General features: G+C 33.9%; 1 protein-coding gene across 1 annotated transcript in view; it reads right to left on the reverse strand.

Moving 5' to 3' along the window:
• The window catches only part of LOC129262208 (sodium channel protein 1 brain-like), a 31,342-nt gene that overhangs the window by 13,759 nt on the left and 1,298 nt on the right, over positions 1 to 16,285 (reverse strand). The window contains exons 3-13 of the mRNA XM_054900289.2: positions 11,399 to 11,526; positions 10,157 to 10,243; positions 9,083 to 9,106; positions 8,573 to 8,701; positions 7,400 to 7,713; positions 6,975 to 7,032; positions 6,399 to 6,410; positions 5,591 to 5,735; positions 2,692 to 2,826; positions 2,022 to 2,291; positions 264 to 299 (exon numbers count right to left, since the gene is read on the reverse strand). Of these exons, the coding sequence (XP_054756264.2) occupies positions 264 to 299; positions 2,022 to 2,291; positions 2,692 to 2,826; positions 5,591 to 5,735; positions 6,399 to 6,410; positions 6,975 to 7,032; positions 7,400 to 7,713; positions 8,573 to 8,701; positions 9,083 to 9,106; positions 10,157 to 10,243; positions 11,399 to 11,526 (1,338 nt within the window). The remainder of the gene's footprint in view (positions 1 to 263; positions 300 to 2,021; positions 2,292 to 2,691; positions 2,827 to 5,590; positions 5,736 to 6,398; positions 6,411 to 6,974; positions 7,033 to 7,399; positions 7,714 to 8,572; positions 8,702 to 9,082; positions 9,107 to 10,156; positions 10,244 to 11,398; positions 11,527 to 16,285) is intronic.

The raw sequence follows: 16,285 nt of genomic DNA on the forward strand, positions 1-16,285 counted from the left end.
GGGTTTTTGATAGGAGTTTTCTGTTTCACTGGGTTTTTCGTGAAAGTATAAGATATCATGCTGTATTCTGTAAGTTTTGTACACGTAAGGGATTTCAGAATAATCCTTTTCAGATGCCAATAACATGATATTAGTTTCTCCATAATCTCAGCCAATATAATATATTTAGAGATTAAAGTTTCATTAGTTCGACCAAGACTACCCTCATGTGGAATGAATCATATTACACACAGTATGAAAACATCCAAAAGAAAATCACTTACAGTGTATGTTGAAAGGAGAGCTTTTAAGGCAAATTTCTTCATGGGGAAAATCAAGAAATCACAAAAATATATATTTAAATTTTGTTACCTCAACTGCAAATCTTAATTTCATGGAAACGTATCCTATTTACGTCATTTTCGATTTGTCGTTACTGTATTGTAACAACAGAATGCATAGGAATGGCAGAATCCATCAGCACCTTTTCACGATTAAAGTGCATGGAAGAAAATCCATACGAATGACAAAAGATGTATGTTCAGCACATAGGGGGGGGGGTTCAGACAAAGGCTCACAAACCCTCGGGGAAGGTACAGCCTCTGATTATCTTTATTGTGTCTTGAGATTCCACTCTGACAACATGTCAACTACCCAAAATGTTCAACAGACCTCCGTCTGGTTACTTTTCTATTAACATTATAATGTTCCTTACAACAACCATTCATACCTTCCCCTGTTGAAATGATTATTCAACTTAATTTTTATCCGGGTACTTGGGCAGAACTGGTACTGAAGCGACCCCTCGGTACAGCCTCTGATTATCTTTATTGTGTCTTGAGATTCCACTCTGACAACATGTCAACTACCCAAAATGTTCAACAGACCTCCGTCTGGTTACTTTTCTATTAACATTATAATGTTCCTTACAACAACCATTCATACCTTCCCCTGTTGAAATGATTATTCAACTTAATTTTTATCCGGGTACTTGGGCAGAACTGGTACTGAAGCGACCCCTCGGTACAGCCTCTGATTATCTTTATTGTGTCTTGAGATTCCACTCTGACAACATGTCAACTACCCAAAATGTTCAACAGACCTCCGTCTGGTTACTTTTCTATTAACATTATAATGTTCCTTACAACAACCATTCATACCTTCCCCTGTTGAAATGATTATTCAACTTAATTTTTATCCGGGTACTTGGGCAGAACTGGTACTGAAGCGACCCCATCCACCCACCATCCACCCCCCCCCCCTGTATAGCCAAATAATTTGACTCTGCATTTCCCAGTGCTAGTGACCGCAATAGTCGGTCGACCGCAATAGTCGATCGAGACCTTAACCCCACTTCACAGGTCAATAGACCCACAAGTTCTTGTCTGGGTCCAGTCCCCAAGCACAAGGTCGCCATAACAAGGCCATAATATATCGATCAATGTTAAAATCAAAAGACCAATGACGTAATGTTGTTGCATCAATTGAAAGGGAATTCAAACTACTAGATTGATGACGTCCGAGTCAGCAGACCATGGGGAGTCAACGGACCGAAGCCTGTTATCGTTTTGTTTGTTTTTTTAGTTTTCACCGATGTGAAGCATTATATAATTAATTTTCTGTTTACTTTCGTTACTCAGTAAAATCTAATTCAAACTAATCAATTTAAACTAATCGACTAAATTAATCGATGTTCGAGCACTGGTCACATCTGATGAGGTTAAAGGTCGGTGCAAGACGTAAATAATCCTTATCTAATTGATACATGTCTGTTTAAAAAAACACACAAAAAATAGATACTCACGCATGTCATGCACCCTCATCCCCCCCCCCCCCTCTCTCTCTCTCTCTCTCACACACACACACACACATACACACACCCTCTCGTTCGTCGAACTACACCCACCCTTATCCTGCCTCATACACACACACCCCCGTCATCGCACCCACATACAAAGTACCGTATACTCACATCCATGCACCCTGGCTAGCTAATACGCTACACACGCACACACCCGAGTCATGTCATTTCGATCACTTACTTCCGATGCCTTTGACCCGACGTCACTTATAGAATCATCTTGTAGTCGTACGGTATCTGACTTTCCAGCCGTAGACCCTTCCCCTGTATACCCAGCGTTCTCTTGACCGTTGGTCAGCATTGGCACCTGACTTCCTTGCTGACTCTCCTGCCCGTCCAGTTCTGATTGTTTCTTCTTTTTCTTTTTCTTCTTTGCGGCTAGCTTTTTCAGTTTTGCTGCGTCCAACTCCATAACTTTGTCTTTCTTCTCCTTCGCCTTTTTGGCCTTCTCCTGGAATATTTCAAAAAAGAGCCAATTACAGCTATGGTACACAACATGTGACTTTTGACAAATCAAAGTCAACTATACCCGCAACTATACAGGAAAGGATTGTTCTCTTTAGTCATTGCGTATGAAAATAATCGAAGATCATAGTGATTTCAAAATTATTTGGGATTCTTCGAGTGTCCTATCTAGTGCTGATCCATGAAATGCTCAATAAGAGAGAACAATTCTACGTCAAAATTGTTCTGTGTGCGTGGCCGTATGTGTGAGTGCCAGAGCGCGAGCGCTACTTAGGCTACGTCGCACCTCGATCAGTCCCACATAGCCAGCTGTACCCTAGAATACAAAATATCAATGTTAAATCATCTTATTATATTGTGATTTTAGGAAGAGAATGTTAGCTTACCTTCCCTTGGTTCTCCATTTCCTCTGTATAAGCCATGGAGACGACGGCAAGCATGAGATTGATGAGATAAAACGCGCCAAACATGGTAGTTGTAAGGAAGAAGAAAACCGAGAACGGACCTTGCGCCTTTAAAATCTGAAGAGAAATACAGAAACGAATGATTGATTATATCATAGGTGTCGATTTCTTGTGGTGATTGGGGGTTATTGATATCTGAGTCTTGGCGAGGGAGCGAAGCGACCGAGCGGGGAGAATCGGAGGGGGTATCCCCCTCCCACAGTAGGGGCTTTTCAAGAAATTGACATGCGAAAATCGCATTTTAGAGCATACTAAAATCACCTTCTAGGCCATAATATTGTCGTCCACTTTCACTATTCAATTACCAAATATTGTAACACACAACAAGTTTCAAGTTTCCAAGTAGGCCTATCTTATTTCAAGAAAAAGAACTCAAAACATTGACAGAAAAATGAAAGTATGCCTAATTGAATACGGAATAGCATAAGTAACGCCTAAAACAACATAATCATAATAAGGTAGAAACATGAAAATACAGTTCTGTGTAAGGTAAAAATGACATTTCTTTGAGATATCTACATGATTTTTTTAAATCTCGTGTCAGATTCTGACATAATTGTTAACATGGCAAAAACAAAATAGTAGTACCATCAAACTTCAAACTTTTCAAATGGTTTATATAGAAGTCAAATCTATTTTCTTGGAAAAGGTTATAGTGTAAGCTCAAATTATAACGGATCGCCTAAAATTTGAGGCTGCGTAATTTACGATTTTGGAAAATTTCTTTGTTACCCTTCAATCCGCATGTTCATTTCAAAGTTTCAAACATATACAAGGCAAGTGTGTAATGAGCAAAGGGAAAAATTATGTTATTCATAAATGACGAAGCTATATTCCCGACCTGTGAAACTTCTGCTAAATTAATAATGACATATAAAATGCATTTTTTTTTATTAAAACAATTTTGCTTTTATGCACCATCGAAATGAGAGAGGGCCTAAACATATGAATATCGGCAAGTTCACTTATCAAAATGCAGATGAGTGCATTAACTGTTGTCAAACCAGACTTATCAACTTTATAAAAACACTTAGGATTAACTGATTAGGGGAACGAATTTTGTTTTTCTTTTTTCTTTTTGTATTTCTGTGTTGTCAATTCCTATTGATTTTATGTATTTTGATAAATTCATCGTTTTTTCTGTTTCTTTTATGCCGTCGAAATATTGGGGGATGATTGTACAGGCTACTCCCCCCCCCCCCCCCATCTGAAATTTGGGGGATGTATCCCCCATTCACCCCCCCCCCCCCCGATCGACACCCATTGATTATCAACAGTTATATGTTTGCCAATAACGAATACAATCTGCATGATTATTGTTATATCAATAACATCATAGTGTATAACAATATAGTAACCTTTAATGTCACTTTTGTGTTACTTTAAAACACCACTAATGAATGCACAAAAAAACATCCTCATACTTTATCATCATTTAAAACTTTTCTGTAATGTCAACTAATATCATACCACATTTAACATACAAGTTTACATGTATATCTATGTGCGCCAATATGTGTTTCTTCTTAACACTTTAAACCTCCATGCTTCCCTGTTTTGATAAAGGCACTTAAAGTCATATTTCAACCTATCTATCATCCATTCATGACTCACAAAGAATTAAGAAATATACAAGGAGTGAAGATGATTGAGTTATCATTATGATGTTCCTCTGACAATTATTTGACACACAAGTTGTGAGCTCCGACTGGTAGCTCAGCATGGGATCCTCCTCATATTAAGCTATTGATATTTGTCTGCTGAGCTAAACCAGGGAAACTCACTTCTCCATGATTGAAGCCAAACATACCCCAACTGTTGACAGTCATGACAATGGACAAGAATAAGATTGATTATTTTCTCTTTCAACCATGCATGATAAAGTTTGGATTTTTACAATACCCGAGATGTCTTGTGATTTTGAATATGAATAATTTATATTCGATTGTTCATCATTACCATTTCCAAAAAAAGGAGAAAACATTATTAGTTATTTAACGAAACTCGTGATTACATCAACAAATAACATGATCAGTGAGTAAGGCCATGGCCTGCTATATCATACATAAAAGTGGAATAGTCGTGTTGTCTGTTGTCTTGTCTCAAACTAAGGGTCAAATTATTTAGGACTCTTGCTCAGATTTTCATCGAAATCTAGTCACCGAAGAAAAGAAAAACAACAACCCCCAAAACGGGAAATGAATGAAAAAACGTCGTCGCTACTTGAAATAGGAAATTTAGGTCCCTCCAGAGGGATCTGTTTGCAAACGACTCGAGTGGACCATGAGTAGCATAATATCAAGAGCACAGTAATGAAGCGGTACACTCTGTAATCTTTAGACAGTGCCCTCGAATAATTTGGTATAGTTCTCCGTTATCCATCCATAGTTCCCTCATTGTTTTTTTTCATATTATTATACCTTCATGGCTTGAATTGTTATTGATTAGCAATTAAACATCATATCAGACAGTATACCGTTCGATTATACTTTGACCCAATTGTATTCAAGAAGTCGTGGTTGTTTTCACAGTGGAATATAAATTAACAAAATAATATCATCCTCTTAATGTATATAAATGGTAATCGAAATAACGTTAATTATCAGCGCTCGCAGTTATTATAGTCAGCTGAAACGGAAATGTTGGTCATTCTTCACTAAGTAATTGATTATTTCCGTGTTCTGTTTATTAATATTTTCCCCCAAAAAAAATCAGTTGATATGGTACATTTTCTGGTATAAATTTAGATAGCTGCATGGGTTCATTTTCGCACACGAAAACCTTACTTTTTAAGAAAAACAGATAAAATTGAAAAACTTACATTATTATAGACGTTTTCCCAGAAGTCCAATGTGATTAGCTGGAAGCATGTTAACATGGAGTAACCAATGTTATCAAAATTGGTATACCCGTCGTTTGGATTATCTCCAATTCCTTCTAAACATGTATAGTTTTCCGGACACAAACTGCGAATGATAAAAAAAGAGTATAAAAAAGAGGTGTAAGTAAAAAGGGGTAATTATCGCCCCCCCCCCCCCCCATTCACATGACAAGATATTACTTATTTGCTAATTTCTATTATAAATCATTAAGTTATTCATGTTGGAACCCCCAAAGTTGTATGATTCACCCTTTGTATTGTTACTACAAACCATTTTGGCCGAATCATAAAAATGTCTTTATATCATACAAATTTAGCTAGGTTGATATCTGCATAATTCATTTAGGCTTATTTTTCTCTAGACAATTATACAAAGGCTCTAAGAAAGACATGGATTAAAGCAACTCAATGCCAGTCTTCTTCCCTGTATGGAGTAGCGTACAAACATGACAAAAGTCGCCTTCAGGTGCTTGGGGTATATAATACATCATACCATTGTAATACAGATATTCACAAAGATCACGGGATTACAAAATAAAAAGTGATTGATAAGTCGACGGGATGTTGATCAGTAGAGTCTCATCGACAGCATCAATGCGTAGTAATCATTGATTCAAAATAGTAAAAGAAATATATATTTTCAATTCACTGCATACAATATGTGTCTATCTTAAATGACGTTTAATGTACTCGAACGCGACGCGAGTGATTACGAACCCGAGTGTTTATAATAAGCCCTTGTACTTACCTCCAATCTCGTCTGCGTCAATGCAGGTAACCGCAACAAGAGAGAGGAAGAGGGAAATGGGAGTGGAAGAAACGAAATAAGAGTAAATATCTTCAGATATCATCTAGAGAAATGTATGTTAGAGAAAGAATGTGAGATGAAAATTTCATTTCTCCTGCACATTAATGTCATACTAGAAAACGATGACAGAAGTCATTGATATGACCCACTAAATGATTTTCATATAATATCCGATAATAGTGAACAGTGAGTTGACTTTATTATAATATAAAATATATAATATATATATATATATATCTAATCATATATATATATATATATATATATATATATATATATATATATATATATATCAAAATTTAAATGGATAATTTTATATGAAGATGAAAAACACCAGAAAAGAAACGTAGCCGACTGCCTCCTGCATGAGTGTGGTCAGATGGTGTTATTATGATTATGGTAAGTCCTTTTTATCAATTATACATTTTCATTTATCATTTACTTCTTTTTTCTAAGGATAGAGTTAATCTTAAAAAAGGTAACTTTGGCAACACACTAATGATATATTACACTTACCCTCCTAGCGTCATGTTAGCACAGATGACAGGGTCGCCACCCCAAGTTAACCAATTTGCTGGAAAAAAAATAAAAATAAACATGAAAAGGCAATAAAAGGAGAAGATACGATATATTAAAAAACACCTTATCCAAACTTTAAACAATGACATTGTTTTGTCATTTATATGTTAAGTTCTTTTCCTTATTTTCGTCTTTAAGCTGATATCGTGTCGTTCTTTTGGAAATATCATTTAGTATATCCATGTGTTTTATTTGTATTAATCATAGTAGGGGGTTAATGTGTGAGTGGTGTGATTGTGTTTTCTTTTTAAGTCAAAAGAAAAATTATTTCAGTCGTCCTCTGCTGCGCGCGCACAGGTCGTTATTCTTACGATTGTAGGGCTAAAACAAACGTATGTTTTGAGGGTTCTTAAGTATCATACCTGGATCTTGTGTGAAGTTGAAGAAATATTCATCGGAGATGTTGAAGTCCAATGGCGGGATTTCAGCTACACATTTCCTTGTTAGTTTACCCATGAACAACTGAAGAGCAAGAAGGGAGATGATACAGAGAGCGAACACGGTGAGGAGCATAACCTCGCCTAACATCTTGGTCGATCGAATGAGAGCGTTGATGATGCTCTTCAGACCAGGTACGACGGAGATCGTTTTCAAGGCTCGGAGAACCCTGAATGTCCGTAGGAAATTGAAGTTACCGATGTCAACGCCCGATTCGACTAACCCGAACGTTACATACCTATGAAAAGGGAGATGAAGGAAGAACATATATTTATGAATTCATGTATATAATTTCAGTTTCAACTGACCCAATTCATAAATTCAATCAACCCCCGAAACAAAAGAGCAGCAAATTTGATACTGGAATAGTATTATGCGATTTGTCACACGCTTGGCAATATTTTATCTGACGTGCAAAGAAATGAATTCATCATTGTTAATTGTTCAAGAAAGACTACATTGCCTTCCAATTCACTTTTTTCCTTGACAAGATACAGGTTTTTTTGGAATTATAAAAGAGCACTATTTATTAAATTTTTCTTTGCCGTATTAGTACACTGCAAAAAAAGTTTACCCAATATTGGGTAAAATGGTAACATGCATGTTTGTTGAGTAGAAAGATACCAAATTGTAAATTTTACGCAATGTTGCGTTGAAATTTACCCTTAAAACATGCATTTTGCCCAATATAGGGTAAAAAAATACCCAGCAAACATGCATGTTCCCATTCTACCCAATATTGGATACAATTTTATTCAGTGATTTTAGAGTGAAGGGATATACTTTGTATTATAACGCTTCTTTATTTTACGATAAAGTGCTCTGGACGATAAAAGATTTTATCCATATAGATAAAATGATTAATATCGAAGAAATATCATCTACTATAATGTTGTATTTTCATAGTCAAAATCCATGAAATGATTTCTAAATAAAATCTATAACATGGATATTTTTCAAACAAGTTGTTGAACGTTTATTCATGCTAGTTGTATAGATAACATTCAAAACCAAGATTGAATTAAATAGATGCAAATCGATATTATTGTTAACAAGTTTCGTTGCTTAAAACTTTTAGAGATGGAGAAAATACTTACGCTAATACAATGACGAAGAAATCTAACCAATTCCATGCATCTCTCATATACGTGTGCGGATGGAGGGCGAACCCTCTTGCCAAGATTTTAACAAACATTTCAGCAGAGTAGATTGCAGTGAAGATATACCTGATAAAACATAAAATGATAACATTCTTGAAGCTTGTTTTTAGTAGGCAGGAACTTAGGAAGGAAGAAATTTAATATTTAGAAAGATTCTCATAAAATTGAAATTCTAAGACCTGTCTTTATCGGATATATTATGCATGCGAGTATATTAAATTCTAATTAAGTAAATTCATATCTGAAAACTTTATAATCATGTATTATATGTCTATATAGATATCAAAGAGTGAGTGTGAGAAATAAAATTGCTCATAATAATTTTCTATCTCTCTCCATGTCACTTTCTCTCCATATAAATATTTCAACCGTCCTGTTTTTCTCTCTGCCTCTCAAAATCCAATCTTTATACATATGGTATTTTTTATGAATCATGATAATACTTACTCAGCGATTCTGAGGTATGTTGGCCTGTGAATATTGAAAAGATGAAGAAGGGGGAAAGAAAAAACACGGATTGTCAACAAAATGCACTCTCGTTCGCTAAGTTGGTCAGATTATCACATGATCAGATGAGTCTTTAAATAGCTAAACAATAATGACTGAATACCCGCATCTGTATTCATTTTAATTCCGGTTATAACGGTACCTTTTAATCCGATTTATAGACCAACGTGGTGCAGTCTTAGTCCTTAATACACAATAAAATGACGATATCGGGAGTTCGCTTAATGATTTTCCCCAGAAATATATTTTCAAGAGGGTTTTATCAAACCTACGTAGAGTAAAATCAATGTGAACTTTATTAATTTTAATGTATTTATTTTCATTCATCTCTTTATGATTTAATTAATTCGGGAGATGGTAATATACGGATTTGAATTGTCAATTAATATTGTTATTAATTTTTTTTACAGGAATATTCACGAAAATTCATAAATGTTATCATCTTTAGAAGTAGTACAATCATGAAGATGTTGATGATTATGATAAACTTTACAGTCTTAATTATGATACTAGATTATTATTATCAATGTTATTATCATTCCGGTGATTATCATTTACTATCATTATTTATTAAAGTTTTGTAACTATTTTATTATCATAATTATAATCACTATTATTATTATCACTATTATCATTACTACTACTATCACTTTCGTTACAATAACAGCTAATATTTTCAGCATTATCATTATCAACATCATCACATCTTCCTAACACCACAGCCACTACTTCTATTACGACTACTACTACTACTAAGAATGGTAACAATAATGATAATAATAAATAATAACAATAATAATAATAAAAATAATAATGATAATGATAATAACAACAATAGTACCATACTGATCCTATTACTCCTACTGCTGCTACATTTCATGTTGCTCCTACTGCTATACGGATACGGATAAGTATAATACCATACTACTGCTTTGTTCTAATACAATTGTGTTATTATTAAATCACATTTTCATGTAAGAACAAAAATGAATATTAAATGGAATCACAGCTTACTCTGCAACTTCAGGTGGTCTGGGAGTATCCAGCATAAGAAAGACACAGTTGGCAATGATGGTTAGGATCACAAACAAATCGAAGAACGTACACGGTGGTTAAGGATTATTCAATCGTATGCATAGTCATGATAGTGTAACCATGACAACGAGATATCAATATGAGAAGAAATTCATTTCTATGATAATAACAAGCCAATCCGATCCTAATTCTCAATGATGAGAAGGGCAGGATTCATGAAAAAAAAAGTAAGTGGAAAACGTGTTAATTTTTCCCCAACTCTTGAAATATTTTCATCTCCTTGTTTCCAATGGGAGGGATATTTTGTAACGAAGTTACAATCATTGAAGGAAAATTGATATAAATATTGGCAATATGTTACCATGGCATACACTTTCACTAAATCGACCAACCATGGTTGTAAACTATATATGAACGAGATTTGGTGTGTAGAGTTACTCATAATGCCAACACTCGGCCAGGTATATTCCAGCTTTTACAATCTTAAAGGGTCTACATTCCCTTTCTAAACTGCACAGTGGTAATTATATCAGTTTAGCATTCTACATTTCCTTAAACAAATTAGAGCAAAATACATTTGAAAAAATAATATTGATTCTTTAACTAGTTTTAAACTAGTTTATACTTAAACTGTTTAAAACTATTTTCAGTATTAATGAATTTTGATAAAGAAACGTATACCACAGTCCACAAGAATTTTTTAATGATACACAATTTGTATTCAACACTTAACTCAAATTGCCAAAGGTATGATAGTGGATCCAGGGTAAATTTGTGGACAGGATAAGTATATTCATTGCTTTCAACAAATATGACAAATATCATTGCTGTTATACCAAGTAATTATATAATTCTATTTCATCATTATAATATACTTTACATTACATATCATGTAATTATATGTTTTACCATTTGGGCGTTATTAATTCAAGCTTTTTTTTGCTAACGATAGCTGACCACTGCATTCAAATTTAGTTATGCTTTTTTACAATGAATTATGTCTAGTCTATTGCTATTATTATTCAAATGTCACGTTTCTATTTCGAGTAATAATTATGTATTTTGTTTTTTATCATTGTTGTGAGCTTGTAACTATATCATTCAACAATAAATGCAGAAACGCCAGAATTGTTATGTTTCTTTTCGGTGTTGCCTCATAGTATTAAAACTTTCGGGGAAAATACACTTTTGTATTCTTGAAACTTGAAATGAAAAGGATATTCGTTGGTATATATCTTCATCATCAGTCGCCGTATGGGGTTGAGCGGTGATAGACAAAACAGTGCCTCGTTCGTTGTGAACCTGAAGATCTGAGATGATTTGAATTTTCTGCCGACGACCACAAAAGACTGAACAGGAGGAAAAAATAGAATGGATCATAATGAGATTATGAAGTACGTCAATCAGACTAAATTTTCAAATCTTACGGGTTAGAACATTTGGTATATTATATTACATGTATTTTATCCTCTCTACCTGTGTGTATGCCTATATATATATATATATATATATATATATATGTGTGTGTGTGTGTGTGTGTGTGTGTGGGTGGGGGTGAGTGGATGAACGGTTGCGCGCGCGAGTAAGTGGGAGAGGGTGAGGAGTTGTGTGAATGTGGGTGAGAGTGCGTGTCTGCTGTCTGCGTGCCTGGCAGCCTGGGTATAAATCGGGCAGGGGAATGCAGTGGACGTGAGAGGGGTAAAGTATAGCGAATGCGGGGGGGGGGGGGAATCGTTCATTAATAAAAGAAAGAAAGAAATGAATTTGTATATTCTTGTTGAAAGGGTAGAATAGAAACTGAATGCATGTATGAATGAAAGAAAAAAAATCAGATTAACACAAAATGGAGAAGATATAAGGACGACAACATTTCATACCGCAATCCTTTAAGAGGTTTTGCTTTCGTCATGTAAGTCCTACGTCACTCGTGCAACTCATTGTGAATTGAGTAAAGGGTACATCACTTATATAAGCAATATAACAAAAGAAGGGTAAACCTATTTAATTTACATGCTACCTCAGTGCGTTTCCAAAAAAACCTACTTAACTGAGTAACGTGCTAATTATTTACTCATCAAATATTGAATTTCACTTCATTGTCATACAAGTTTATGTCATACCTCAGAGCCTATACCGTACTCATCAAATTCTCAAAGATGCTATGTCATGTTTTATTTTGTAAATTGTGTTATTGTTGCAATTTAAACTCACTTTCGATAAATAAGATAAATTGTGTTAGAGGTATAAAAAACAGGTATTGATACACTAAAGTTTTGCAAGCTGGAGAATAGACATACGAGAGATAATGAAAATTTCAATGAACCAACTTATTCCATTGCTTCCAAGGTGATAATGAACTGGTATAATTCGAGCATTAGTTTTGCATAAGCATATTCATCACGACAGGTCGTCAGTATTTGGTTCTCTGTCTGATTAAACGCTTTTCATTGTATTTAAACAAAAGGTGAGTACAAGCATATGGGGTTTACATTCATTATATTCCATAATGAGAGTGAATAAAGATACAGATAGATAGATGGAGCACCAAAAAGGCATGGATTCTACCTTCTTATCATTAAAGTGGTTCTTGACATTTGAGAATATGATGAAACTCTGCATTTTTATTTGAGAACATTACTTAATATACTTCAGAAGTGACATATAACATAAAAATAATGCAAACGTATGCTTAAAAATCGTAGTGCTTGGTAAAGCTTTGCTTTGAATGGTTAGGGGAATCTCGATAACTAAAGACATGAAATTATAGTGTTTGGTAGACTTCGAGTGAAAAGAATGATCATGATTTCTTAATTGAGAAAGAGATGGAGGAATCTTTCATGCGGATTTGATTGATATCAAAGTGTGATATGTAATCTACTTATACTTGCACGGGCATTTGCAAGAGCTAAAATATAGATATGATACAAGAATAGATAAACAGCAGCACTCATTTTAGTTTTGAATCCATTATTTTTTTCTGAAGACAATCTGAATCTTGTACAAGTTTATGAAATAGACATGCACATACAGAAATGAGAACATGTATTGAATGCGAATGATGGCGGGATCCCATCTCCCTTATAACCAGCGCCCGTTCTACCCAAACTAATCCTTAGTGTGTGCTTCTTTGAAGATTAATCAATATCATGAATATTTGATGCCGTTGTGCAGGGCGGCTAGGGAAGATAACTATATTAATATTGTTAAACAATTATAACCATGATGACCATTGCAGAAAACAGAATGGCACCTTTTTGTACCAAAATTGACATGAAATATTGTTGAAAGCATGTTTTCCAATATTTCATAAAATGCACATAAGAATCATATAATTTATGTGACAGTATTTGTGCCGTGGTGGCGCGGGGCGGTAACAGGAGTTACAGTACGAACCCCTTTCCTTTTCTTCTTTGCTGACGTCACGCGGATATGAAATCAATATTTTAAATAGAACTTTCTTCTGCCTTTTATTTGTTTGTCTCGCTGCCTGGGACCCAGGCAATGCCTTATGCAGGGCCAGGTTCCCGAACAATAAACATTGGACTTTTGGTGGAAATGGGGAAAAGGGAGATAAAGTTGGACTTGTTTGTCGTAGGAACAAAATGGCGGCCGCCACGTTCGTGATGGCTGCCAAAGCTGTGTGCTACATCATGAATTTATCTGTGAAATATTTTTTCTGTTTTTTTTTCAACATTAGAAGTATGAATTCAGCCTACTAATTATAATGAGTTAACTGTAGTGGTTTTCCCCATTTAGATAAAAATTCAAGGCGCTTCGTGGCATCATAAAAGAAAAAAGGCAAAGATTAAAATGGACGAAAATTACAGTATATTTGTTTTAAAAAATGCACTTTTAAGGAGAACATGTAACATATTTCATTTCACTAGATTTTTTTTTATCTTGAATGATACTTCTTTATTGAGATTAACCAGTTGAAGGAAAAATATATCTGGTAAAAAGGGCTCTCTATATTTGTTTAAACTCAAGGAAGACAACGTCATCTTAAATTACATTTTTTTCATGCCATTATTTGTATTGAGTTATTAAAATGTCATGTCTTTCAATTAAGAAATAATTATTATTTTATTTTATTGTCGTATAATGAATGTCAGACTTGATTTGGATTACCAATTCACCCAAACGTTTACTAAATTTAAAAAAAATGATAAGCTAAACGAAGAATTCCAATGTTGAAAAAAAAATCAATATGTGATTTACAATAACGCAAGTTATGATTATTGAGGTGGATAGAATAATATTTCATCCACCTCTATGGTTATGAAATACATTCGTTGATATCTTTACGTCATATTCCTATTTTTTCTAAGGTTTATGCACAAATTCATTTTGTCATTATTTTGATATCTAATTATAATGTGAAGTGCTCCTAAGTGGAAAGTGACCTTATCAAAAAGTCAAACACACATTTTATTTTGTACATAATCGTAATCATTATCTTATTATGACGTAGGAAAACCTGAAACAAGGCCACGATTTCAATAAAATAGGAATTTTGACAATTTTGTTTAAGAAGGAACATAAATGACAATTTTTCTCACATTCTAATAATCGGTTCATATCAGTATAGACTAGCTTTCATATTAGAAATGGGGTTATTCACCAGCAGCTGAAACTGATCTTCTATGATATAAAATTGAATTTTAAGATTTTAAGATTGAATTTTAGTAGAAAATAAATTGTATCGTCTACATTCATCTGTCTGTGTATCAATAATGTTCATATATCTCTTACATCAAGCTATTCTCTCGATCTTCAAGACAGTGTTGATTGTATCTGATATCGAATGTGGTTAGGTTGGTTTTCAACTTGCTTTATTAACAGCTTTTTACAATGACCTCTTTTTCTGATGTTGGATCGATTTACCATGAAATTCATTGATAAAATGTTTAATCATGTCAATGTCTTAGTGTACATAGTGGGATTTCCTTTAGCAATGTAATGGAGACTGTATGTGTTGGGTTCAAGTTTCTGTTAGATACATGTAGAAAATATTATATGTCACACAGTTATTCAGTTTATAAAACAAATGATCTTACAATTGAGAATTTTGCATATTTCAAGGGCAAGTCCACCCCAACAAAAAGTTGTTTTGAATGAAAAGAGATAAATCAAACAAATATAACTCTGAACATTTCATCAAACTCGGATGTGAAATAAAGAAGTAACGACGTTTCATGAAACGATTATCATGTTATTCATGTAAATCCCAATCAGTATGCAAATGGGAAAACGATGGCGTCACCCACTCACTATTTGTTTAATATTTCCTCATTATAAATTGAAACTTATTTTAATATCTCCGTGAATATGCAGAATTTTTATTGTTGCAATCTATAGTGATTCAATGAAGACATTTCTTTTTTGTCAAATCTGCAAAAATTAAAATATTTATAAATTATAAAAGCAAAATCGAATACAGGTGTGTGATATCATCGAATCTCATTTGCATATCACCGGTGTTGTGCATACAACTTCTTTAAGAAAATAAGTGAGATTTTAATAGATAACTTTCACGTTTCACATGTGATTTTTATGACATTTTCAGTGTTATACTTAATAATACTTTCTATATTTAACCAAATCCACTTTTAAAGGTACAGATAGCCAAATTTGCAACTGAAAGGGCGCAGTTTTGTACCTTTAGGAATCTGTAAATTTGCACCTTATTACTGCAAAACTATATGAATCCTGGAAGGTGCGAATTAAATTGCGCATGAACACTTTTTGACCTTTTTCAATGAGGGTTTTAAATTCACACTACTAATGTAGCATTTATGATACAATCTCAAAACTATCTTTAGTATGTGCAATATTATCCAATTGATGATTATTTTCCTAAAAAGAAATATATGTCACAAAACGTATATTTTTTTTCGGCATGAATTTAGTTTATTTTAGAATTCGAAATTGCATATCCAGTCGTGAATGAGATACTGCAAATCAACCCTTAGCAGTTACTATTCTACGTGTTCACTTTCATATTTTCATTGATTTTGATACCATAATACAAGCTCTATTATTTTGTTTTAGTTTCCCTGATCATGGTCAACAAATTAATAACACTTCGATACGTATGTATATACATGA

Source organism: Lytechinus pictus, chromosome 5, assembly GCF_037042905.1.
Source record: "Lytechinus pictus isolate F3 Inbred chromosome 5, Lp3.0, whole genome shotgun sequence".
Lineage (NCBI taxonomy): Eukaryota > Metazoa > Echinodermata > Echinoidea > Temnopleuroida > Toxopneustidae > Lytechinus > Lytechinus pictus.